Raw genomic sequence first — 25914 nt, 5'->3', positions numbered from 1 at the left:
CTCTCTTGGTATTTTCAAATTGACAAAATATCTCTTTTAATGTGCCAGAAAAACAACTCTTCACCACATGTCTTTTAGAGAACTGTGATCACTGTGCTTTCTAATTTTAAAGCTCTATTAGATATAGCAATGCAAATGAGTGCAAATTTCACAAAGACATTTAATGAGACATGTTCAAAACTGACCCCCTGGCAATATTGTATATCTGGCCCTTAATGAAATACCCTCACTAGAGGACACTTTTCTAGATGGTTCAGCTGAAGGTCATATCGATATATATAGACATACTTTCAGTGTTTATGATTGTCAAAACTTCAATTTGATTAAATTAATTGAAATTGATTCATAATTTTACCTATCCAGTAATAGTTTAATTATCATTGAATATACATTTCAAAGACTTCAACAAATCTTCATTCTAGTTAGAATTTGAGTAGAATTTGTTAAAATAGAAGAATGCATATATAACTTTTTGAACATTTGTGTTTCTTCATGACTCTGCAAGCAAGATATAATGCCGACTATTTCTAGGAAAGGTAAAGTATGTATTAATCAATAGCATCATTAAATAAATACTGAATTTAGATACATATTAAAATAATTAATGGAAACTGAATATTGTCTAATGAATAGTTTTTTTCCGTAGTTATAGTCACACATGTTGGAATAAGAAATAGTGGATTTATATAATTACTAGCTGGCAGCTTGAAGTTAAAACATGAAAAAAGATTAGCCAGGCTAATTTATGCTTTAGAGTTTTAAAATTAAGCAGACTTTTCAGAATCTTATGCATCTATGATGAATTGTAAAAACATAAGACAATATATAAAGGCATGAAGGACTGTAAAAATGGACAATTTAAATGCATCTTAAATGAAGCCTGGTATTCAAAGCACCAATTACCTTTACTTATCTTTATATCATGGTTTTTTTCCTCATAGGAGGAAACCTTTTCCAACCTCCATAATTCTCTCCTCTATTTAAACTTTTTCCACATGGAGATCAACCAGACTAGCTGTGGTCGTGGAATAATGAAGGCAGTAACATGCTTAACCTGCTTAGGCACTAAAGCACATCTTTTTCTTAGAGCCATTCAGGAGTCAGTGAAAAGAATCACTGCTTCTCATCTCCTTATTTCTTTATCTAAACAACATGCCCCTTCTGGTGGGTATTGATATACTTAGGACTTTGCTGGTCTACACGAAGCTTTACAACCTATTTTTGGAGATGATTCTCCCTTCTTACTATGGAATTTGGGGGTGTCTCAAAGACAGGTAAAGAAGAGAGAACTACTTGTCATCAATCAGATGTACATATGCAAAAAGACGTGCAGTGATGGAAAGATTTCACCTATGATCTGTGAGTTGCCTAGCATAAGTTATAGTATGTGAGGAGAAAGGGTCTTCTTCTAGAAATGTCAAGTCTTTTCTTATTCAGTTTGTTAGAAAAATAGTGGCATAAGTAAATACCTGAACGTCTTTGAGAACTAGAATATATGATAAATATTGAGTGCAAAAAATATTAAGGTAAGAAATTTCTTTATAAAATATTGTTTTTCCCTTGCTTCTTCTTTTTCCATCCTTTATATATATATTTAAAAAGAAGAACATCAATTGCCTAGTGTATAAAGGGCATTGTAGTCTGTGTAGCACATTAAGAAAGAACCATATGTAGATTTAACATCTAATTTCTTATTAAGATATAAGGATAATTTAACACGATGGTTTAATACAAAACCATCATAATTTTAATATTAGTTACTTTGCTATATAAATGGTATTGTGGAGGTTCACATAGAATAACAGTTTGATACTATCACTATGTTTAAATCTATCTTCATTTTACATTTCACTCTATGATGATGATGCGATACTGTGCCAAACACATAAAAAATGTAATCTTAACAATGAATTAAAATGTTATTTAGAGGCTATGAACTATACAAAATCACAAGTTGAATAAAACACATTTGAGTTAATTTATAAAATAAATTGACATATTTATTAATCCAAATCAGAATAATAAATATGCAATTTTGCAAATTTATTAATTATAAATTAAGCAATATAAAGTACAACATGTATGTTTGATGCTCTATTTTGCACTTTATGTTCTTTATTCACTGGTAACATTGCATTCCTATTTTGTATAGGTAAAACATCTGTAGTACAATTATTAAAATGCATATTTGTAATATAATGATGTATTAATGGCTATGGTTCAAAAGTAATATAAGGATGGCTTGCTAATTCTGTTAACCAGGTGTTTTTCATACTAGTATATAATAGTTATCCTATTATTGAAGTATCAATGTAATTTAGTACTGGGGGAAAAAGTGAGAGCTGATTCCTCAAAAAAACTTTTCATTGTGACATACTCAACATAGAAACTGTAAGAAATGCTATTATTGCATCACCCAAGCAGATTTTCATGAAGCTTTTATTATAGCAGCATGCTCTTTTCCTTATCAGTTGCTTCCAGTAAAAACAAGTTTGATTTATCAACAGAATGTTAAATTTATGAATCAACAACTAAGGTCAAAAAGGGAAAGTCTACTTCTAAATGAATTTAAGACAAAAATGGTTAAAAATATTATTTTGCTTTAAAATAACTCTGCTTACCTGATGTAATAGCATTAAAACATGGGAATAAAACACCTCAAGGTGATATAATAAGAATGCATACCTTCATTCTTCCAAAAATCAGAGCCATATCTGTTACTAAAAAGAACAAGACTTATCTTTCTTAAAACAAGAACAAAATAAATCTCACCCATCTTGAACACCCATACTAAATGTTATAAATTTTAATATTGAATCACCACATAATCCCTAAGATATAAAAACACTAAAACCTGATGGATATTTTACCTATCTTCTTGGAATTCACAGACTGTTTTAATAAATCATGAGGTAATAAAAAGAATGAAGCGCTTGAGAACTGTGAAAGAAGCAAACACAAATATCCAAGTAATTTCTCTTTTCTCTCTCATATTTGCTTTCCTGTTAGCTTCTTAAGACTTTATCCTGTTTTAAAAAAACATTAATATTAAGTCATGGAAAAGATCAGTGCAACAGAATTCACTATCATACCTTAAAAAGGAAAGTAATGTCAAAAAATATATTTCAAGCACTTAAATGGTAAAATCCAAATTGAATTATCATGCAGAAATAACAGTAAATTAAAATTAAGAGATAAGATCCTAACCTATTCTAAATAGTAGAACTCAAAAGATGGTATCTAATAGTATTTTAATAGTCAAGAAGAAAGCTATTTGAGTTATTTTCAAACATAAGGACAGTCTTGATGTCTTTAAACTTCCACCCTCACCTTCTAAAATTTAGAACTCTTCACCTTGAGAAAAAAATAAAAATATAGCTTTGCTGCTAACTAAAGACTCAATTCCTTCCAGTATTTGCTTTCTAATTTCCAGAAAATTCACATTAAAGAATTTTACCTAAAAATCTGCATAAAGCATACACTGTACTATATTTTTTTGCTTTTTGGGATATTCAAGTCTGACAAAATTGCTATGGCTAACTTAAATGTACTTATTTTTGGTCTGAGAGAGAATAGAGTCAAATTTCATTATGGTGAATTTTCTTGCAAAAATAGCATGGAAGAATGGTTTCACACCCAAGTTTCAAATAAAGTGTCATAATATTAATCAAAGAATATGAATATTTAGTTACGGCAATCAGTTCATAATGCTTTTCACTTCATTGCTCTCTGTATCAAATCTTATGCAAGAAAAAGAAAACTTACATATCAATATAGCATAGCCTTACAGAAATGGAAAAAAAAAATCCCTCTAAATATTCAACTCAGCCTGACAACTTTAAGATAGCACTAAAGTCCCTTTCTCATCTGCATGAATTGCCAAAGGCCTGGGGATATGGCAAGTACGCCAGAAAATAGTTACCCTTGTCTCGAGGCTGTTTTAATTAATGAAATGCTAAGGACAAAATATATCTTTGAGAAATTATCTTTTTTCTCATCTCCCCCCAAATAAAATATGCTCCTCTACACAGTATATGTGAAGTATCTGTATTTTTAAGAAATTATGTAACAAAATAAGATGGAAACAAACACCAAAAATCTTCTTCAAATCACATATTCTTAGAAATATTAAAACACTATAAATACAAGGTAAAGTTTAATTAAAAGTGAATAAATGGAGGTGAGCCTCCAAACTGCAAACCTATGTCCTTACCATTGGAATGAGAAAACCTGCCCTTGACCCTACGGTCCTCACCTCATCGATCTGGGGTTCCTGAGCCTGAGAAGCCTTGGGTGCTGAGGAATCACAGTCTGGACTGTAATGCTCACAGTAGTCATACGCTGCTTTGGGGTCACCTATGATCAGCAACTGCTGGATGTCCCCCTGCCAAGAAACAAACATGGTTATGTAGTCAGCATATTTGAATACACATATATCCAGAACAAGATTTATCCAAGACACAGTGTAGTTCATCTTTAAATATGAGAAGAAATCGCTTATATTTCAATGTTAAAAACAGTCCTATAGGATTGAGAGAGAAATTCACACCTGTTTAACAAATCAGATCTTCTGCTATATTGTGGTTCAGAGACTCTACAGTATATTCATCTGTTTGCTAAAACTTGGTTTTACTGCATTCACAGTTTACTCTGTGTGGAATAGACAAATGAAATGTGAATAATAAGCTAATAAAAAAGTAAATAAGATTTTAAAACTATAAATATATAAAACTGTAATGTATTTCCAATATTAAATAATGGAAGAGTTCGATTGAATTATTTTTTAAGCAAGTTTATACAAGAATTTTTAAATGAAAATATAGATCCAACTATTGAGTTCTGTTAGAGAACTGAATATCAAAAGAAATTTCTACTTACAAATATGAATGAGAAATGCAGAGACCAGAAAAATCCAAATTAAAAAGCGAGTTTGGCATATTTTTGTTAAAAATGGAGCATCTAAGCATACATCAAACTCACTTATTTAGAAATCTGAATAATTTTAATAAAAAATAAACATTAGAAATAATTAATAGGGTTATCTAAAGAGTTTTAGTTCCAGGAGGTTCTGGAAACTGTGTAAACAAGAGGAAGATCAAATATTTTGCTCTCAAACCCATCTGAATATTTCCACATGGGTCTAATTTGACATGAAACTAGTTTGATATAAATCTATGGGTCATGACCATATTAATTCAGAATTATATTCAGTCCTAGAAGAATGTCTGGGTTAATATCCATTTGACTTGGTGATTCAAGTCCCTGTAAGTCTGAGCTCATGAGTCTGATTCACAGAACTCCTGATATCATTTTGAATAATTTCAAAGTTACTTCAGCTTTCTCTACGTCTGATTAACATAAGCTATTTAGAGCCTGATGAAAATTTTAGAAGTCTCTAACATTGAGTTAGAGAGCAGGAAAGAATTCATAACACTTTTATACCACAATATTCATTTATTCATTTATTCATCAACAAATGTGGATTGAGAAAGTACTATACACAAGACATTGAACATAGTATCACTGGAGATGGAAACATAAATTTGATGTAATCCTTGCCCTCGGAGAGTGCAATATAGTGGTTAAGATTTAAAACTGTAATAAAATGGAGAATAAAATTTATAACTTGAAAAGATATAGCAGACTCTTGTGAAAAGTGCCAAGAAAAGAAATAAATTATTTAGTTCTAGCTGGCAATCCTTTATTGAATACTGTGGTTCCTATCTTTGGTGTGATAGTTATTTCTATTTGCATTGCTCTTTCTTCTGTCTAAAAAGCACTGTATATTCTTACTCTTAAAATTAGCATTTATGCTAATGGATCATAAATCTATATTTTCATTCATATCACTTTACTGAGATATAATTTACATATAGAATTTATTCCTTCAAAGTGGACAATTCAGTGTTTCTTAGTTCATTCACAGAGTTTTCCATCTATCACCAATATCTAATTTCAGGAAATTATTGTCACCATAACCAATGGCAGTCACACCTTATCTCTTCCTTTGCTAGCCCCTGGTAACCACTGAACATTTCATATAAATGGAATCATACATCATGAGGCCTTTTGTGACTAGCTTTTTTCATTTGTCGTGTTTTCAAAGTTTACCCATGTTTTAACATGTATCAGTACTGCATTCCTTTTTTGAAATAACAACTTTCTGTATGAACCTACTATTGAATACATTTTGTCTATCTAGTCAGCTGTTACTAGCTATTTGAGTTGTCTCAACTTAGTAGATATTTTGCTATTTGTTTTTTATATGTCATTCCTTTTTTGTTACTCTCTTATTTTGTGCTATCTTCTTCTGTGCTAAATAGATATTTACTAGTGAACAATTTTAATGATTTTGTTTCTTTTACTATATTTTAGAGAGTTCTTGTTTTAGTGATTACCTTGGGGGTTATAATTATCTTAATTTATAACATTTTTCAGATTAATATCAACTTAATATCAGCACTATACAAAAATTTGTTTCTGTATAACTCTATTCCTTTTTCCCCTGCTGTGTAATAATATAGTTATACAAATTACATCTTTATACAATATAAGCCATCAACATAGTTCTATAAATTTTGCTTTATGCAATTGTATTTTAAAACAGATAAGAGAAGGAAAGTGCTATAAACAACAACAACAAAAATTTGTACTGTTTTTATATATACTTATGTTGGTAATTTTACCAGTGTTTTTTTATTTCTCTGTGTGAATTTGAGTTACTGTCCAATGTCCTTTCATTTCAATCTAAAGGATTCCTTTTTATTTCTGGTAAGGCAGCTCTACTTTTGATACGTTATTTGTTTTTCATAAATCTGGGAATGTCAATTTCTTCTTTGTTTTTTGAAAGATAGTTTTGCAGGATATAGCATTTTTGGTTGACAATCTTTTTCTTCCAGAACTTGGAATATGTCAACCACTGTTTTCTGGCCTCTATGAAATCTGACAAAAAATTAGCTGTTAATCTTAATAAGACTCTCTTTTATATTATGAGTTATTTTATTATTGATGCTTTGAAGATTCTTTCTTTGTCTTTTGACTGATTATAATACTTTGCGTGTGGATTTCTACAAGTTTATCTTGCAGTTTCTTGAGATTCTCAGATATATAGATTAATGTGTTTCATCAAAATTGGGAAGGTTTTGGTAATTATTTTTGGAATATGCTTTGTACCTCCTTCCTCTCCACTCTTTTTGGGACTCATTATTATGTCTATGTTGCTATGCTTGATGGTGTCCCACAGGTCTTTGATGCTCTGTAAACTTTTTGCAAGTTTATTCTTTCTTTTCTTCATACTGAGTAATCTCAATTGATTTTCAACTCCTGATCTATTTTGTTCTTTTTTAAGACATTCTACATTTATTTATCTCTATTTGATAAGGCTTCATTCTCATACGTTCATGTAGTTGTTAAGCTGTGGCTTCCTTTAGTTTTTTTTTTTTTTTTTTTAACATACTCATAATTGCTGATTTAAAGTCTTTGTCTGGTAAGTCCAATGTCTGCATGTCTTCAAGGACAGTTCCTATAGATTTGTTTTTCCTTTGTATGGTACATAATTTCCTGATTCTTTGCCTGTCTCATAATTTTTTGTTGACAGCTGCACATCTTAAATGTCACCTGTGGAGACTGGATTCCATTGCCCCCTCCCCTCAATGCTTGTTGTTATTTTGTTTGTGGTTGTTTTTGCTGCTTGTCTGGTGACCTGTTGAAGTAATTATATAAGTCAATTTTCTTTGTTTCCTGTGTCCACTGAGGTGTCTGCTCAGTTAGATTAGTGATGAGCAAGTGATTGGGCAGAGAATTCCTTAAAAATCTCTCACTATTTGCCAAGAGACTTTGAGTATGTATTTGTGTGTGAGCATGCCTATAATATTCCAACAGTTTACAACTCTGCCTTAGATCTCATTTCTTGCTATGCAGATCCTCAAGGTCAGTAATATTTGAGATATTAGGGTCTCTTCAGGTCTTTCCTGGACATGCACACAGGCCTCCTAGATCTCCAAGAGTATATTGAAGTTCCTCAGTGACCTTTACAGACATCTCATTTCCAAACTTTTTATTTTTAGTGTCTTTGTCTGATCCTTGTTTGCTCAATATCCTAACAGTTAAATGAACACCGCCAACTACTTGCTAAAGATCTGCATCTAGAATGTCTCATTAGTAACAGAAAAATGACTAAAATTAAAATGTCAAAAACACACATCTGCCAATAAAAATTTCATTGACATGATATATTACAATGTTTAGTAATCCTTGAGATAAATTTTGTTGAATTCAGAAATTTCTCTACAATCAGATTTAACTGTATTTCTTCAGTTATTTAGTCATTTCATTCAATCATTCATTCAAAAAGTGCTTTGAAAGTGCATGTAACATGTTAATATGTTCAGATAACACCCAAATAAGGAAACACCTACTTTATTTCCCAGTAAAACATGAAATAAAGCAGAATCAGCAAATACCCACCCACAAAATTATATGGCATATAATGGTCATACTGTTATTAGTGTTTCCAGCATTAAAATTATTTATTTTTATATGTTATGAGGCAGTACAATCAAACAAATTAGATTGTTTCTGAGATTTTCTTTTATTCTTTTTTGTAAATAGCTAGAATAGACTCTAATATTTAGCTTATGCCTACTGATTTTAAACATTCTCACAGCAAATGAATATAAGTTCTTAAAATTTATTGATAACATTTCTCAAACACTAACTTATGAGTTTAGAACACTGAGTAGCCACAATTGAATTACTATAAATGAGTAATAACTAGTAACAGAGAAATTTGAATATTCTTCATTCTGTTGTTAAAAAAATGCATCATTCAGTACCTCTTGTGTACTGTCATCACTGAGGGTTTCAATCAGAAATTCTGATTCTTGAATCACAGCCTTGCCATTAATTACTTGGAATTATGCAAGTCACTTACCCTAATTCATCATTTGTAAAATGAATGCATTTATTTATTTATTTTTGCGGTACGCGGGCCTCTCACTATTGTGGCCTCTCCCGTTGCGGAGCGCAGGCTCCGGACGCGCAGGCCCAGCGGTCATGGCTCAAGGGCCCAGCCGCTCTGCAGCATGTGGGATCTTCCCGGACCGGGGCACGAACCCGTGTCCCTGCATCGTCAGGCAGGCTCTCAACCACTGCGCCACCAGGGAAGCCCAAAGTGAATGCCTTTAGAGATCATATCTAAGGTCCTCTTCAGAACTAAAAATTATAGATTTCCACACTTAACTTATAGATAATATAATAAACCAAATGAAGCTTTTGCTGAAACACAAAAAAATGCCTATCTTATTACATATAGTATTTTTAACAGTATATCTTTTAGAAGAATACTGGTTTCCTGAGTACTTAACTGTTCTAGTCAAGGCACTTCACTTCATTAAATGGAAGCCTGCCAACCTTTCCACAATAAATTCTTTTTTCAGGTGTTTGATATTCAGCCATTAAATATAGTACTACTGGAAAGAAACTGGAAAATTGTGTTAAAAACCTACAGTGCTATTTTCCCCGGAAGGCATTTTATTGTGTTTTATGTTAATCATATGACATGTTATGAGACAGTCTGTAGACAAACAAAGCATCCTGACAGCTTGAATGAACTATAAATATTTAGATTCAACAGTCATAAAAATTTCTACAGCTGGAAAAGGGTGAAGTTACCAAGTAAAATTGGCATCTGCTGTACACAACATATGAAAAAGACATCCTCCTCCTCTAATGCTCTACAAAGCCAAAATTAAAGTAGAGCTGAAACAATTACCTTGCTATCTACAGCTGTGTCAACTAGGTCTATACTATAGTATTTTTCTATAGACAGAATGAGTCTAGAGGAGGGAAGCAAAACAAATGCAAGAAAACTGAACAGAAACTATACATAAAGATGAGGTTCTTCTGAATGTCACATGCATTGCAAAAGGATCCAGCCACATTTTTTTCAAGACCAATTATATAAATAATAGCATATCCTCCTCTCAAAACTAAAATATAATTCACATATTCTAACAATTTTTGTTTGTTATTTTTGTTTGTATATGCATATATATAGTAACTCTCTATAAGGCCTAGCTATTTCCGTTTTCTCTGCTATGAACGTAATTACATTATAATTCAGGAAATACACAAGTTAATACACATTTAGCTTTTTTGCATGTACAAGAAATCACATTTATTGAAAAAGTGTTGTGCAAGAAATTGGTATAATATGTAAGGTCACATGTCAATGTGTCAATGCTAAGTGTCTGAATTTTCAGATTCAATTCTGCATCCTATGAAGTCAACCAGTGCTTGGTTGAAGTCAGTTCCCAGCCTGAGCATCCACTGAACTGTACAGCAACAGCAGCTGATTCCTGAGAATGAGCAATGAAAAACTGGGTTTTGATCAGCTGTCATGTTCAATTCCATGTGCCTGAATAAGGTAACCTGTGAATGAATTATGTGCTTCAAGCATAATAAGATCCCAAGAATGACAGAGGAAATTCAGACATAACCAAAACAGTTAAAGCAGAGGCTGGATCAATATACAACTATAATTGTTCAATAAACAGTTTGTTTTTAAACAGCTTATTTATAAACACTCTCTCTAATATCAACCTGGCAACTAGTAACTCTACAATCCTATAAGGCTTCTAATTCCACTATGAATCTTGGAAGATTTAAACTTTTAATATTAAAACTTGGGTGTTAGTTATATTCTAGGAGAATAACTTACTTTCAGTGATATCTGGAAAAGAAGACTCCAAGTATTTATTGACTATGTGTCTCACTGAATTTCAATGCTTTCTAGAGTTAGAAATTTCATCTCCCCTAAACCTGTTGTAAATCACATGCTGCAATTGCATTCTATAAAATCAGCTAGCCTCCAAATTTCCCGAAGCACATTCTTACCTCCATTAATTTTAACATGCAGGAATCTCAACGGGAATGAATGCTTTTATAAAACGCTTCTTGTTAAAATCTTGACTGTATGTTATAAGCAAATAGGAGTTAGGTTGATGAAGAAGATGGAGAGGGAAATAGTATTAAACAGGAAAACGGGGCTTCCCTGGTAGCACAGTGGTTGAGAATCTGCCTGCTAATGTAGGGGACACGGGTTCGAGCCCTGGTCTGGGAAGATCCCACATGCCGCGGAGCAACTAGGCCCGTGAGCCACAACTACTGAGCCTGCGCGTCTGGAGCCTGTGCTCCGCAACAAGAGAGGCTGCGACAGTGAGAGGCCCGCGCACTGTGATGAAGAGTGGCCCCCGCTTGCCACAACTAGAGAAAGCCCTCGCACAGAAACGAAGACCCAACACAGCCCAAAATAAATAAATTAATTAATTAATTAAAAAAAAAAAAAACAGGAAACCTCTTAAACAGAACTCTGGATGCATGAAACTGACAAAGTTGGAAAAGTACATATAGTGCTGTATAGTTGGAAGGAAGGCCCTATATGGTGATAATGAGCAGTGAGGGTTGAGGGATGAAAGAGATAAAGTACAAGAAAGAAAAAGAACCAAGCAAGGAACCAATCTGAGAAAAGCTCGGTGTGTGAACTGAATTCTAAAAGTTACAGAATGTCATTCAAGGACTTTGAGCCATGGAGCAAATCGATCAATGACGTATTTTAACAAAATTGCTATGACTACATAGGGAAGGATGATTTGAAAGCAGCTAGTTTGGAAGCATGAGAATCTTGCTTAGGAATCCATCACAGTTAAGCATTGGGAAATTTAACTCAGCAACAGCAGGAACGGAGTAGAGGATACATAGAGTTTATTAGAGAAAAACGTGAGATTTGAGAACTGACTAGGTAATGATGATGGAGTGGGATGGGAATGGCCAGGAGAGAGGGAGGAAGTGCATTAGAGAAGAGTGGAAGTAGTTTCTGGTATGAGCAAGGGTGGAAGAAGAGTGGAAGTAGTTTCTGATATGAGCAAGGGTAAGACGGAAAATCCATTTACTCAGTTGAGAAACAATAAAAAGGAAAAATTGGGGATCAAACTTTTAAGTCTATGAAGTGAAATGATAACTAATTTTTTTCTAGAAAAAGTCTTTTTTTTTTTTTAAGAAACTTGCCTTTATTTACTTTTGAATTGTACTCCTCTATGTGCCAACTGTCAGGTTATATCACTGAGACCAAACTAAGTTATAAGCATCAATAAGAATCAGCAGAAATTTTCCCTTTAGCTGGACAGCCCATACCTCTTTCTGTAGCAATTTATACCCATTTTTTCACTGGTAATCAAAGACAAAATGAACTTGTCTAGACTTAGTGTTATGGGATGACCTGTGTGCCCCAAATTCTTATGTTTAAGTTCTTAGCCTCAGAACCTGACTATATTTGGAGATGGGACCTATAAAGACAGAAGTAAGATTAAATGAAATCTTTATGGAGGGCCCTAATCCAATATGACTGGTCTTTTTATAAGAAGAGGAGATTAGGACACAGACACCACAATGCGAAGGTCATGTGAAGACACAAGGAGAAGATGACTATCTACAAGCTAAGGTGAAAGGCCTCAAAAGAAATCAACCTTGCTAACATCTTGCTCTCAGACTTCAAGCATCTGGAACTGTGAAAATATTAATTTCTGTTGTTTAAGACACAGTGTGTGGTATTTGGTTATGGCAGCCCTAGCAAACAAATACAGACTGATAAATACTAGTTTGTTTTTATTTATATCTTGCAAGTATTATCTTTATAGCAGAATAAAGAAGAGCACTTCAAAACAAGTATTTTTGTTTGTTTGTAACATGAGTAATCTCTAACTATGTCCAGGATCTGGTATTAAGTAGATGCTGTGGAAATATTGACTGATTTAATTTGGCAAGCAGCTAGAACTCAGGGTAATCATACACCCGACAGTATCATCATGTGTAAATATCCCTCAGGCATTAGAGGTAGTAGAAAGTGAGAATGATAAATAAATATTTGTCTCCAAGTATAAATAAAGAATTTGAAGGGAACAAGTTTTTAAGTAAACTTACCAGAGTTTTAAAGATCTTTATCAAATTAAATTATGCTAGAGGTCATAGTGAGTTTAAACAACCATTTATATGGTTTTTTTAAAAATGCAATTTCATTACTCTAGTAAAAAAGTTAAAACAATTCCTTGTTGTATCAACTCCATATTAATGAAATTATATCCTAATTCTACTTCAACAATGAAAAGAAAATAGGAATAGAAAAGTGTTTTATCATTTTTATATATAATATAAAAATATATATATAATCAGAATAATACATTTTTTGTATTCTATACTTCATTTTATCTATTCATAGTAATATAAATCAAAAGTAAAACAACATACTTGGTTCTTTCTTGATTTAAGAAAAGACATGCAAAATTAAATTACAAATCATAAAAAATACTGAGATGATCCTCAGATTACAAAAAGACTCTTCATTTTAAATGTTCATTAAATAATGAACATTTAAAATATGAATAATCAAAATTTGATCTTCCTCCCAAAATAAAGTCATCTGTTACTTTTTACAAACATCTGTTGTTGAAAATAATATAACTGAAGATAACATTTAAAATCTAAAAAGAGGATTTTAAAACAAAATGGAAATCATTTGAGACCTTATCTTTAAAATTTAACTTGAGAAAAAAATATTATTTGTATGAAAAAAATATTATGTATCATTTAATATTTTAAACTTGTATTTTAACACAGACTCAAAGAACAAATTCATATAAGTAATATCAGCATAAAGGTCAAATATGACCTTTGCAAGCAGGTATGACTTTCGCTGCCTGTCACACAAAGTTAACTGCAGAATTTGACATTTACTTTATATTTCATAGCCTTGACTTGACAGTAAATTTTGAATTTATTTTAAAGTAATTATCATCTTTTGAATATGAAAAGAAGTGATAGGCTCTTCATCATTTCATAGAGTTTAACAGATGAACTGGCACATTTACTCTTTTAACACAAGCAAATAAACTGTATCATTTCTTTCCACATATCTGTTTAGCATCATCATTTTTATTGCCTTTTTTTTTTTTTTTTTTTTTTTTTTTTTTTTTTTTGCCGTACGCGGGCCTCTCATTGTTGTGGCCTCTCCCGTTGCGGAGCACGGGCTCCAGACGCGCAGGCTCAGCAGCCATGGCTCACGGGCCGAGCCGCTCCACGGCATGTGGGATCTTCCCGGACCAGGGCACAAACCCGTGTCCCCTGCATCGGCAGGCGGACTCTCAACCACTGCGCCACCAGGGAAGCCCTTTATTGCCTATTTTTAAGTCTAGAGAAAATATCAGTGGATGAAAAGAAGTCATTGGTAGTAGCATTTTTATACATTTATTATTCTAGTTCTACATGCAATGATACTGTCCCAGAAGTAATATTGTCCAGTAATTACTGTCCCAGTAATAGGTCCTAGAAATAATATTTTTAAATACTTCCTTATTTCTACTCTGTTGCACTCCTCTACTATAATAAATGATACATTTCTTTAGTGAATTGAAGTTTTATTAAATCAAAATTTGGCCATTTTATGAAATATATAAGCCTAAGAGGATTTTAAAAGTATGCATATACATTATAAAGTAACTGATATACCTTTTACTCTTTTTTTAATTTTGAAAAAAATGTTTTTTTAGTACCAATGTGAAAACTTCTTTGCTCACTACAGAATGTAGTCAAACTGTATATATGTCTACTGAACAGTGAAAGATGGGGGTCATGCTCTCAAATTTGAAAGCCAGAATTCCCTATTGAAATGGGAGTATTTGCAAAGAACTATACTTTTGAAGGAAAAAAAAAAAAGCAAACCTGTTACACAGCATTCCTAATTCCAGGAGGCACTTCATGCCTTACAATTTTAAGACAAGCTATATTTTTCCCCCAAACAAAATATTTTCTTAAAAAAGAAAACAGCAGAAGTAACACATAATTTTATTAACAGGCACAGATACATTATAAGTCAGATAATAAATGTATTTCTTCTATAACTTTTAGTGGTAACTTACACAGAAATTTGACAGCCAGATAACTTTCAGAATCCTTTCCCCTGGTTGTCTATCAATCAGTCATCTATCCATTTAGTCAACACATATTTATTGAGGCAAAGTAACATGCTGACACTATAGATAGGCAAAAGAAAAATAAAGAGGGAAATCAGACCCAGATCCTACTCTCACATAGCATATAACCTGGTAAGGGAGATTAATTATACACAGACATGATATATAAGAAACATATTTCTTTAGTACTTACTATATTCCAATTATGAAAAAAAATAAAAATTTTCATCTCGGAAAATCAAAGGAATAATCTAGAAGGAACTGGCATAAATGAGATAATTAATGAGAAAGTGTCTAGTTTTTCTTTTAAATATAAAGATACTTGGTATTCTTTGTTGGCTCCCAGAATCCTAATCATTGCTCTCTCTTACCCTGTGCCTAAAGAATATGACCCCATAGCCCACATCATCAGACTGTCTTGGCAGGTCGGTTTCCAGTACACACAATGGAAGTGACCACCAAGAGTTAGGAGTTAGGAAGGTGGGAAGAGGAGGAGGTTGGGTAGTTTCGCCAGACACTTTCCTGTCTGTCACGGCAGTCTGATACCTTGCCCACTAGTGCCACTGTCAGAAAGCACTAGTGCAGGGCTCCAGCTTTCACTGTACTCCTATTTCTGCCCCTTGCCCATTTAACCCTTGGAAAGGTAATACTCCTTGCCAGGTAACTCGCCTTGTTCAAACCTCTGAAATCACCTGGGTAGAAATTCAGTTTCCTGCTGGAACCCACACTGAACTCACTCACAGAGAGTATAAGTTAGAGAAAGACCCCATAGTTGAAGGCCCTAAAATAGTAATTGGTATCTTCGTTTTATATATATATTAAGTTTAAGGATTCAAATAATCAGTATATATCACTTTCCAGGAAAGTACACTGTATCTACTAGAATACACACAGTTTGTGGTTGGGGCTTCTCTCTTTTTTTTTTTTTTTGGCCATGCTGCGCGGTTTGCAGGATCTCAGTTCCCTGACCTGGAACTGAACCCGGGCCATGGCAGTGAAAGCCTGGAATCCTAACCACTAGGCTATCAGGGAACTCCCAGGGGCTCCTCTTCTTAATAAGCCAATCTACATTATTCAGCTAAACTCACTGGAATATAAACTTCATGAGAGTAAGGACCTGTCTGTTTTGTTCTCCCAGGTTTCCACAATTCCTGGAACAGGCCTGCACGTAGTGAGTATGTACTAAAAGTTTGTTCGGTAAATAGATATCCAGGCAATTAATTTATTCACCATTATAAGACTCAATTTCAACAACTGTAAATTAAGAATACTATTATTTGTCTTGTATTTCCTACAGATTCTTTAAAAATTAATATCTACTTAAGCAATGTTTAAAGTGTAAGTGTACACAGACGTAAGGTATAATTATTATAGTACTTGAAGCCAATTAAAGGAGAACACACCTTTGAGCTTAAACTTCTAGATGTGTTTATAGACTGTAAAATTTAAGAAATGCTGCTGGAGAATACATTTTTATTTGTTCCATAAATAAATTCCAAAAAAGTTGAGTTTCAGAAGACTTAAAGTCATTATTCTATAAGTAAAGCCCATAAGGAAAAAGTATAATAGAAGAGAAAGAAAAATACATTCAGATAAACAGTTTCCAGCATGTACCACTGTAAAAGCAATAGCTTAAAAAAATTCTACAATGTTTCCATAAGATATTCCCTGGACACTAAAACTTCTGCTCACATTTGATATTAGAGCTTTGTTGAAAAGTATGGTGCGTCTTGGAAGAGGTTTTTGATTATATATCCTGGAACAAGATTGACATTAAATCTTAAACATGGCATAAAATGCGCAAAAAAGTAGAGATTATCAGAAGATTAATTGAAAAAATATGCTTCTTGCCTACTAAGACTTCTGAATTTGCCAAGGCATTAACTCACATCATAGTTTTTTTTTTCAGACATTCTATATGGTTAATGATTCTTTCTCAACTATTTTGTGTGGAAAAGGAAAGCTACCAAAATGCTTCAAATTTTAGTTTAATTGAAAAATGCATCAGAGATTGCATCTGAACTATAATTCAAAGGAAAAAATGAAAAAAACCACATAATCACAGACAGAACTGCTACCCACACAGTCCTTATATTTCACTGTGTCCCAAAATCAGCTTAAGAAATCAGTTTTAAGAAAATGAGTAGTGATCATATGTTACTTGAATGTACTACTAATTCAACAACTATTTACCAAGTATTACAAAAAATGCAATACTTTAAAACTTTAAAGTTGTATAAAACACTACCACAAAAAGGGCACATTTATCTTATACTTTCTAACAAACATTCCTACTGAAAGAGAACTATCAATGTGGCTCTATTCCACAAAAAAAATAATAAAAGAAAACGAGGAAAGAAAAAATGATTAGGAAAAAGGTAACAAATCTTTCTTCCTGCTTCCTTGTTGGCCAAGATGATCTATACTCCTTGAATTAATAAGTGCTAGAAAGCATATTTATTTCATCCATTTAAACAAAATTTTCAGGCAGTGCTGTAGACACTACGGATACAATACAAAGCTTCTGCTCTCTTGGAGCTTACATTCCAGAGAAGGAAAGAGAAAATAAGCAAAATATAGTATCAGAGTAATAGGTGCTGTAAAGAATATAAAGCAGGATAGGAGAGATTGTAGAAAGTAAGATACTATATTACAAACTGTGATCATGAAAGATTTTGCTGATAAAGGGACGCTGAGACAGAGACAACTGAGGAACTAAGGAAGTAAGAAATTCATAGAAATATCTAAGGAAAAGCCTTCCAGGCAGAAGGACAAGTGGATGCTCAGACCCCAAGGCTGGAGCATGATTGATGTGTTCAAAACGGGATGCCTTGTGGATCAGAGGGAGCAAGGGGGTAAAGGAATCATTGATGAAGTCAGAGAAAAGGGGCAGAGGGTGTGGATGAATCACTTAGGAGATGACGGAATATTGAAAGAACTTTAACGTACTCTAAATGACATGAAAAGCCACCAGACAGTTATAAACAAGGAAGTGACATTCTTTACTGACTCATTCGTTCTTTCAGCCAGGTGCTTTTTGACAGGAATATGCCTGCTACTCTAGGCTTGCTGCTTAGAGAACAGACTAGCAGATGGGCAGACAGACACAGGGAGATCAATTAAAAGCCTCCTGCAATTTTCCAAGAAATAGATAACGCTAATAATTATAATAATAAATAATACTTAACTGGCACTTACTGTATACCTGCCGCTCTTCTAAGAACTTTATATAGTCATATTGTAAACCAAAATTAACTAGGTCATGCCTTAAAAAAAACTTCCTAAAAAAATATAATTTAAATAATTTATCACATTCTGATTCTACTTCTTTGAGCTAATAATAATTTCACACTACCTATGTTTTTACTGTAAAGCTCAGAAGTATATAGAAACATGGTGAAATAAGATTATTTGGTCCAGGATAATCCTATGGCCTTTTAAAGCTTCATTAAAAGCATGTAGTTCATCAATCGTAAAAATGAGAACTAAAGACTTTTGAATTTAGCTAAAATTCCAAACAGTTCATGTTTTTAAGAAGGAAACATTGACTATTTAATACTCTATGTAAAGCATAAAGTATTAAGTTCCTCTCTCCCTTAACCCCACATACCTAATCGGCCTCTAAGACCTGTCAATTCTATCCCACATTAGCATTCTGAAGCAAGACCCTTCTCTCCATTTCTTCTGTCATGGCCTTATCTCTACTGTAAGTAACCTTTTATTTGAACTAATGTTTCAACATATCAGTTTTGGTGTTTTTTTCCACCAGGTTCTTCTGATTCTAGACTAACTCCTTCACTGCCACAAAAAGAATTTTAAAAAAACAAATCTCAATGTTTAATTCCTCTACTTAAAGAAACTTCTTATGACCTATGGTTTAAAGTTCAACCCTCTCAGCATGTTATAAAATGCAGTCCATACACAGGCCCTAACTCATCCTACCAGATCGTCTCCCAAATAGCCCTGAAGCAAATTGCATTCTCAGATGTGCTGAGCTCATTCCAAACTTTCATCTTTTGCACAGGTGCCCTCATCTTTAAATACCCTTTTATTTTTCATCATTTTGGATACAGTTGTTATTTTCTCCCTTGAACATATCTATATCTTTATTATGGGCAGAATCATATTTATTACAACTATTTATTTGTATCGCTACATCAATTATTTAAGCACAATATTTGTCATATAATATTTATTCTGTTTCAACAGAGAATAGTCAGCTACTTAATAAACACCTGACTTTCAAATGACATATGTTATCCTATACCTCTCCCTGACCCTTCTCCTCCCAGACACTTCTAACTAAGCCTTAACCACTTGCATATACAGCACTCATTCACATATTTACTAATCTTCATTGGCTATAAACACTGTGCAAACTTTGTGTTTGATGCCACTGCTGGAGTACCTAAATTAAGGAGATATAAATCCTGCTCTCAATAAATTTATAGTCTAATGAGAAAGCTATATATTAATAGATAATTATAAAACTACATGGTAATAGACAGTGACAACAGGAATGCAATGCAAGATGGCTTTTTTGGGGGAGAAGTTAATAAAATGCCACAAACTAATAATAAACCTTAAATGGGAAAAAAGAAGACAAGTAATCAGAGATAAGACTTATAAAAGGGACAAAACAAAATGTGTGACACTTTATTGTGCACTGCTGGCAGCAGATAACCTAATCATGCACTAATCAAAAAATAGACAACAAACCAAACAAGGCAATGATCCTATTAGAGGACAAGTAATATCTTGTATAAGTGGTACTTTGGATCTTCTATTGAGTTCTGAAATCCGAATCCACCTCAAGTGCTATATTGAGTTTCTTGAAACAATTCCAACCGTAAATCTTACTAAATATGAAATTACAGTAAATTATCAGTAGAGTCACAAAATAAAAGCTGTTATCTGCATATCACACTACAGTGGCGCAGATTCGATCATAGTCTGAATGACAACAGGATAGCATGTGGCTGTTATATAATAAAGTACAGTGATGTCTAGAATGGAGAACTGAGGAAAAGTCCTACAGCATCGCTGAAGCTTGGTCATAAATAATGCAGCACATTCTTGTGTGTCTTCCCTCACCATGCTTGTCATACCAACTTGGTGTGCAATAATAAGGAATGTAATTACACATCTAGAAGGCAAAAGCAGAAGCTCCTTTCAGACTTGGCTAAAAATAACTCTCATAAAAGGATTAAACTAATGCTGTATCTTGATCTACTCATGCATGTGATCTGTAGGAAAACTTAAATATCTCCCCGAAACAGAAAAATCCACAGGGAAAAATCATATTTGTCATCACAACTTTGTAAATAATTGATTATTAACACCGATTCTAAATGAAATCTGACAACTTCTAAATTTGTTACTGTCAGGAAGAAAAACTATGTTCTACAAAACTACTACTACAAGATACTGTCATGTAGATACATTGGACTATTTCTGCATAAAAGCCATAAGATCCTCTTTTAGAAATAACTACACATATGCATCATTGTTCTGTATATTAGAGAAATTCAACATGTCCATGAATCCAGTGAGTCTGTAAAGCAGTGTTGTTGCTGAACCCTAATATTACATGGGTATGTGGTGTGCCTTTGGATTTTAACTCTAATTTTCATTGAAGTTGTGTTTGTTACAATCAATGTGTACTTGGACTATATTTGAACATCAACTCTTATCAAATTTGTACCTCATGTTTGGTATCCACATTTGTTACTTCTCTTAAAATTGTACATTATTTCCTGAAATTTATAAATAAATAATTTTGATGTCTTACTACATTCCATAAAACATGAATCACAAAACTGATTCCAGACAATGTTTCAAAAATTACAAAAAGAACCATAGCTACATTCCCAAATGTACATCTTAACCAAAGATTTACAGGACAAGGACAAAACTGAGTAGCCATGGTAAACTCAAAGCTTTCTTGTTTTTCTGTTTTGCAGGTTCTATGTTACTTTGACAGAGTAAGTAATAAAATCCCATTCCAGAATGACATTTTATTTTTTCTTTTAGCTATTGAAGCCTTCTTTAAAATAAACTATAGTGTCTTTTACAAAGCCAAATGTGGCTCCTATGTTAGCCATATCTGTTGTTTTACCCTAGTTTCAGAAATAATCAACAGAAGAAAGCTTTTTTTTCAAACACGCACTTATAAAACATTCAGTACTACACGACACACATATAAATATTTTATAAATGTTAACTCATTTAATCTTCAAATAACTCTATGAGTTAACTACCGCAGCTATCCCATCTTACAGATGAGGAAAAAGACAGAGAGAGGTTGAGTATCTTGCCCATGATCTTCAAGCTGATTAAGTTCCAAATTCAAAAATCAAACCCTGGCTGTCTGACTCGAGTCAATGCTGCTAACTACCATGCATATGGTTAAAAAAGGCAAAAGCTTAATTTAAAAAAGCTTAATAATCATTATCATAACATTTTTTCATTTAACTACTTCTTTACTTATTAGACTGAAAGATACCTTTGTCTTCATCTTTCATTTCCCAAGTGAAACAATGGAAATGACTTTATCATCTGTGTTCACTCACTTCTACATTTTTGCTCCTAAAGTTCATATTTTATGAAAGATCTTAAATATTTATAAAGAAAAAATAAATAAATAATTAGTGATTATATTTTTCAGTTTAGAATCTAGATTGAAATCACATAATGATAATTTTTAAATACAGTGATAGCTTGCTTTTTTCCCTTAATTAAAGAAGATGCAGAGAAGCCAGGGCAAGAAGGTTTTAGAGATAAATTTTGTGATACTAGAATTTTACCAATTTTAGAGATTTTGAAGATGAGACACAGCCAAGTACCAGGCATAAACCTTCATAGCAATATAAATTTTTTCATAATAAGGAATTAACACTTTTAAATGTTTATATTTTGGAAGTTGTAGTACTCCTATAACAGTGTAAAGCCATCACAGCCCAATGCTCATGCTGATGATGACTACAAACACTGAACAAAATGCAATGAACAATTCCCTGAGAACTCTGAAAAGCAGGTAGGTCATGAAGGAGGGTTAGACCTTGAAGAAGTAAACCCACATATGATAAGTTATCTGTGTGTGTTTTGGGAGGGGGGTGGCGTTTCCCTTGAGGTTTTGTCCCTACAGTGGAAGCCAGTAGCTGAGCACTGCAACAGTGCTGTGGCTAGAACTTTGACAGAAACCCTGTTTCTGGGTAAAGGAACAAGCTAAAAAAAAAAAAAAAAAATGCATGTTAGAAGACATGGAGGGAATCTGAAGTGAATACATGGAAACAGGAAATCACCTACCTTTGTGTATAAACCACAAAAATATAAAATTACCTCCAGAACTACACGTGTAATGAACTCAAACCAATTTAGTTAAAACTGAGAGAACAGAACTGAGATTAAAACTATCAATATCAGTCTCACAATAGCTCCTGAACACACACAAACAAAACAAAACTGAGAGTTCAAAGCTCCGGTGAAACCAGTCATAAAGGAGACACTCACCTTCTGAGTTTTACCACCAGGAGCTCTACCAGGCTTCACAGTGAATACTGGAGAAAAATCCCCTCATGCTTCCAGAAGAGGGAAAGAAACCATTCTGAAATATACCAGGGCATTCTGTTCTTCTTAGCAAGACCTGCCCTTAGGCAGAAACAATTTACCCAGATTCTAACCTGTGGGGGTTTTATTAGAACCTAACCTAACCAGAGAAAGGAAAATACCCCAATCCAGCCCCTTTAGCCTTCCATGTGGGAGAAGAAAAATACATCTTCATCTACTTCCTGTCCTGCGGACAGGAGGAAAAACAACTGAAAAACACTGGTGAACTTCACAATGAAGGGGCATAGGTTAACCAAAATACTGAGATCTAATCATAGGACTATAGAATGTTCCCCCTCCCCCTGCATCCTTTACCCAGTATATAATGTCTGTCTTCCAACAAAAAGTTACAAGGCATACAAAAAGGCTAAAAACAAAGTTTGAAGAGACAGAACAAGCATCAGAATCAGAGACAGATATGGCAGGATGTTGGAATTGTCAGACTAGGAATGTTTCTTGAAACTATTATTAATATTCTAAGAATGTTAATAGAAAAAATAGACAACCTACAAGAATAGATGGATAATGTAAATTGAGAAATGGAATTTCAAAGATGAAAAAGAAATGCTAGAGATCACAGAAATTAAGAAAGTCTTTGGAGATTGGTTCAATATGGTGGAGTAGAAGGACGTGTGCTCACTCCCTCTTGCAAGAGCACCAGAATCACAACTAACTGCTGAACAATCATTGACAGGAAGACACTGGAACTCACCAAAAAAGATACCTTACATCCAAAGACAAAAGAGAAGCCACAATGAGATGGTAGGAGTGGTGCAATCACAATAAAATCAAATCCCATAACTGCTGGGTGGGTGACTCACAAACAGGAGAACACATACCACCGAAGTCCACCCACTGGAGTGAAGGTTCTGAGCCCCATGTCAGGCTTCCCAACCTGGGGGTCTGGCAATGGGAGGAGGAATTCCTAGAGAATCAAACTTTGAAGCCTATCAGAATTTGACTGCGGGACTTCAAGAGGACTGGGGAAAACAAAGACTCCACTCTTGGGGTCACACACAAAATAGTGTGTGCATCAGGACCCAGGGGAAGGAGCAGTGACCCCGTAGCAGACTGAACCAGACCTACCTGCAATGCGGGGGGTGGCTGTGGCTCACCATGCAGAAAAGGATACTGGCAGCAGAAGTTCTAGGAAGTATTCCTTGGCATAAGCCCTCCCAGAGTCCGCCATTAGCCCCACCAAAGAGCTGGGTAGGCTCCAGTGCTGGGTCACCTTAGGCCAAACAGCCAACAGGGGGGAACCCAGCCCCACCCATCAGCAGACAATTGGATTAAAATTCTACTGAGCTCTGCCCACCCCTCTACCCACCACCAGTCCCTCCCATCAGGAAGCTTGCACAAGTCTCTTAGATAGCCTCATCCAACAGGGCAGACAGCAGAAGCAAGAAGAACTACAATTCTACAGGCTGTGGAACGAAAACCACATTCACAGAAAGATAGACAAGATGAAAAGGCAGAGAGCTATGTACCAGATGAAGAAACAAGATAAAACCCCAGAAAAACAACTAAATGAAGTGGAGATAGGCAACCTTCCAGAAAAAGAATTCAGAATAATGATAGTGAAGATGATCCAGGACCTCGGAAAAAGAATTGAGGCAAAGATTGAGAAGATGCAAGAAATGTTTAACAAAGACCTAGAAGAATTAAAGAACAAACAAACAGAGATGAACAATACAATAACTGAAATGAAAAATACACTAGAAGGAATCAGTAGCAGAATAACTGAGGCAGAAGAACGGATAAGTGACCTGGAAGACAGAATGGTGGGATTCACTGCCGTGGAATAGAATAAAGAAAAAAGAATGAAAAGAAATGAAGACAGCCTAAGAGACCTCTGGGACAACATTAAACGCACCAACATTCGCATTATAGGGTCCCAGAAGGAGAAGAGAGAGAGAAAGGACCCAAGAAAAATATTTGAAGAGATTATAGTTGAAAACTTCCCTAACATGGGAAATGAAATAGCCATCCAAGCCCAGGAAGTGCAGAGTCCCAGGCAGGATAAACCCAAGGATAAAAAGCCGAGACACATAGTAATCAAATTGACAAAAATTAAAGACAAAGAAAAATTACTGAAAGCAACAAGGGAAAAACAACAAATAACATACAAGGGAACTCCCATAAGGTTAGCAGCTGATTTCTCAGCAGAAACTCTACAAGCCAGAAGGAAGTGGCATGATATATTTAAAGTGATGAAAGGGAAGAACCTACAACCAAGATCACTCTAGCCAGCAAGGATCTGATTCAGATTCGATGGAGAAATCAAAAGCTTTACAGACAAGCAAAAGCTAAGAGAATTCAGCACCACCAAACTAGCTCTACAACAAATGCTAAAGGAACTTCTCTAAGTGGGAAACACAAGAGAAGAAAAGGACCTACAAAAAGAAACCCATAATAATTAAGAAAATGGTAATAGGAACAAGAATGTCTTTGATGGGTTTATTGGTTGACCAGACATGGCTCAGAAAAGATCTCTGAGATTAAGGATATAACAATAGAAACTTCCAAAACCGAAAAGCAAAACAGAAAAAGATTAAAAAAAAAAAAATCAAACAGAACAGAACAGAATATCCAAGAACTGTGGGACAACTACAAATGATATAACATACACATAATGGGAATACCAGAAAAAGAAAGAGAAAGAAACAGAGTAACATTTGAAGCAATAATGACTGAAAATTTGCACAAATTAATGTCAGACACCCTTCAAAGATCCAGGAAGAACAGAGAACCAGGAGCTGCATAAATGCCCAAAAAACCTCTGACACCTAGGCACGTCATATCCAAACTTCAGAAAATCAATAATAAAAGTTTTCAAAAAATCAGATGAAAAAAACACCTTACCTACAGAGATACAAAGGTATCAACAGTAATTAAATCTGACTTCTCTTTAGAAACTATACAAGCAAAAAGAGAGTAGAGTGAAATATTTAAAGTCGTGAGAGAAAAAAAAACAACAACAAGCTACAATTCTGTACCCTGCAAAATTACCCTTCAAAAGTGAAAGCACAATACTTTCTCGGCCAAACACTGAGGGAATTTGCTGGCAGTAGACCTGTCTCTCAAGCAATTTAAAAAGAAGTTCTTCAGAGAAAAGAAAGATGATATAATTCAGAGAAACCAGATGATGAAAAAAAGAATGGGAGAAAGAATAAAGGTAAAACAGAAATTTTTATTTTTCTTATTCTTAATTGATATGTTTCAGTTTGTTCAAAATAATATATATATATATATATATATATATATATATATATATATATATATA

General features: G+C 33.8%; 1 protein-coding gene across 4 annotated transcripts in view; it reads right to left on the bottom strand.

Moving 5' to 3' along the window:
- The window catches only part of COL11A1 (collagen type XI alpha 1 chain), a 196526-nt gene that overhangs the window by 127225 nt on the left and 43387 nt on the right, over window positions 1-25914 (bottom strand). For all 4 annotated transcript variants that reach the window (XM_029228484.1, XM_029228483.1, XM_029228486.1 and 1 more), the window contains exon 5: window positions 4256-4384. In XM_029228484.1, coding sequence (XP_029084317.1) covers window positions 4256-4384 — 129 coding nt within the window. The remainder of the gene's footprint in view (window positions 1-4255; window positions 4385-25914) is intronic.

Source organism: Monodon monoceros, unplaced genomic scaffold (genome assembly GCF_005190385.1).
Source record: "Monodon monoceros isolate NGI ecotype Baffin Bay Population unplaced genomic scaffold, NGI_Narwhal_1 Super_Scaffold_18, whole genome shotgun sequence".
Lineage (NCBI taxonomy): Eukaryota > Metazoa > Chordata > Mammalia > Artiodactyla > Monodontidae > Monodon > Monodon monoceros.
The sequence above is the reverse complement of the archived record's forward strand: the minus strand, read 5'-3'. Positions and strand labels throughout refer to the sequence as shown.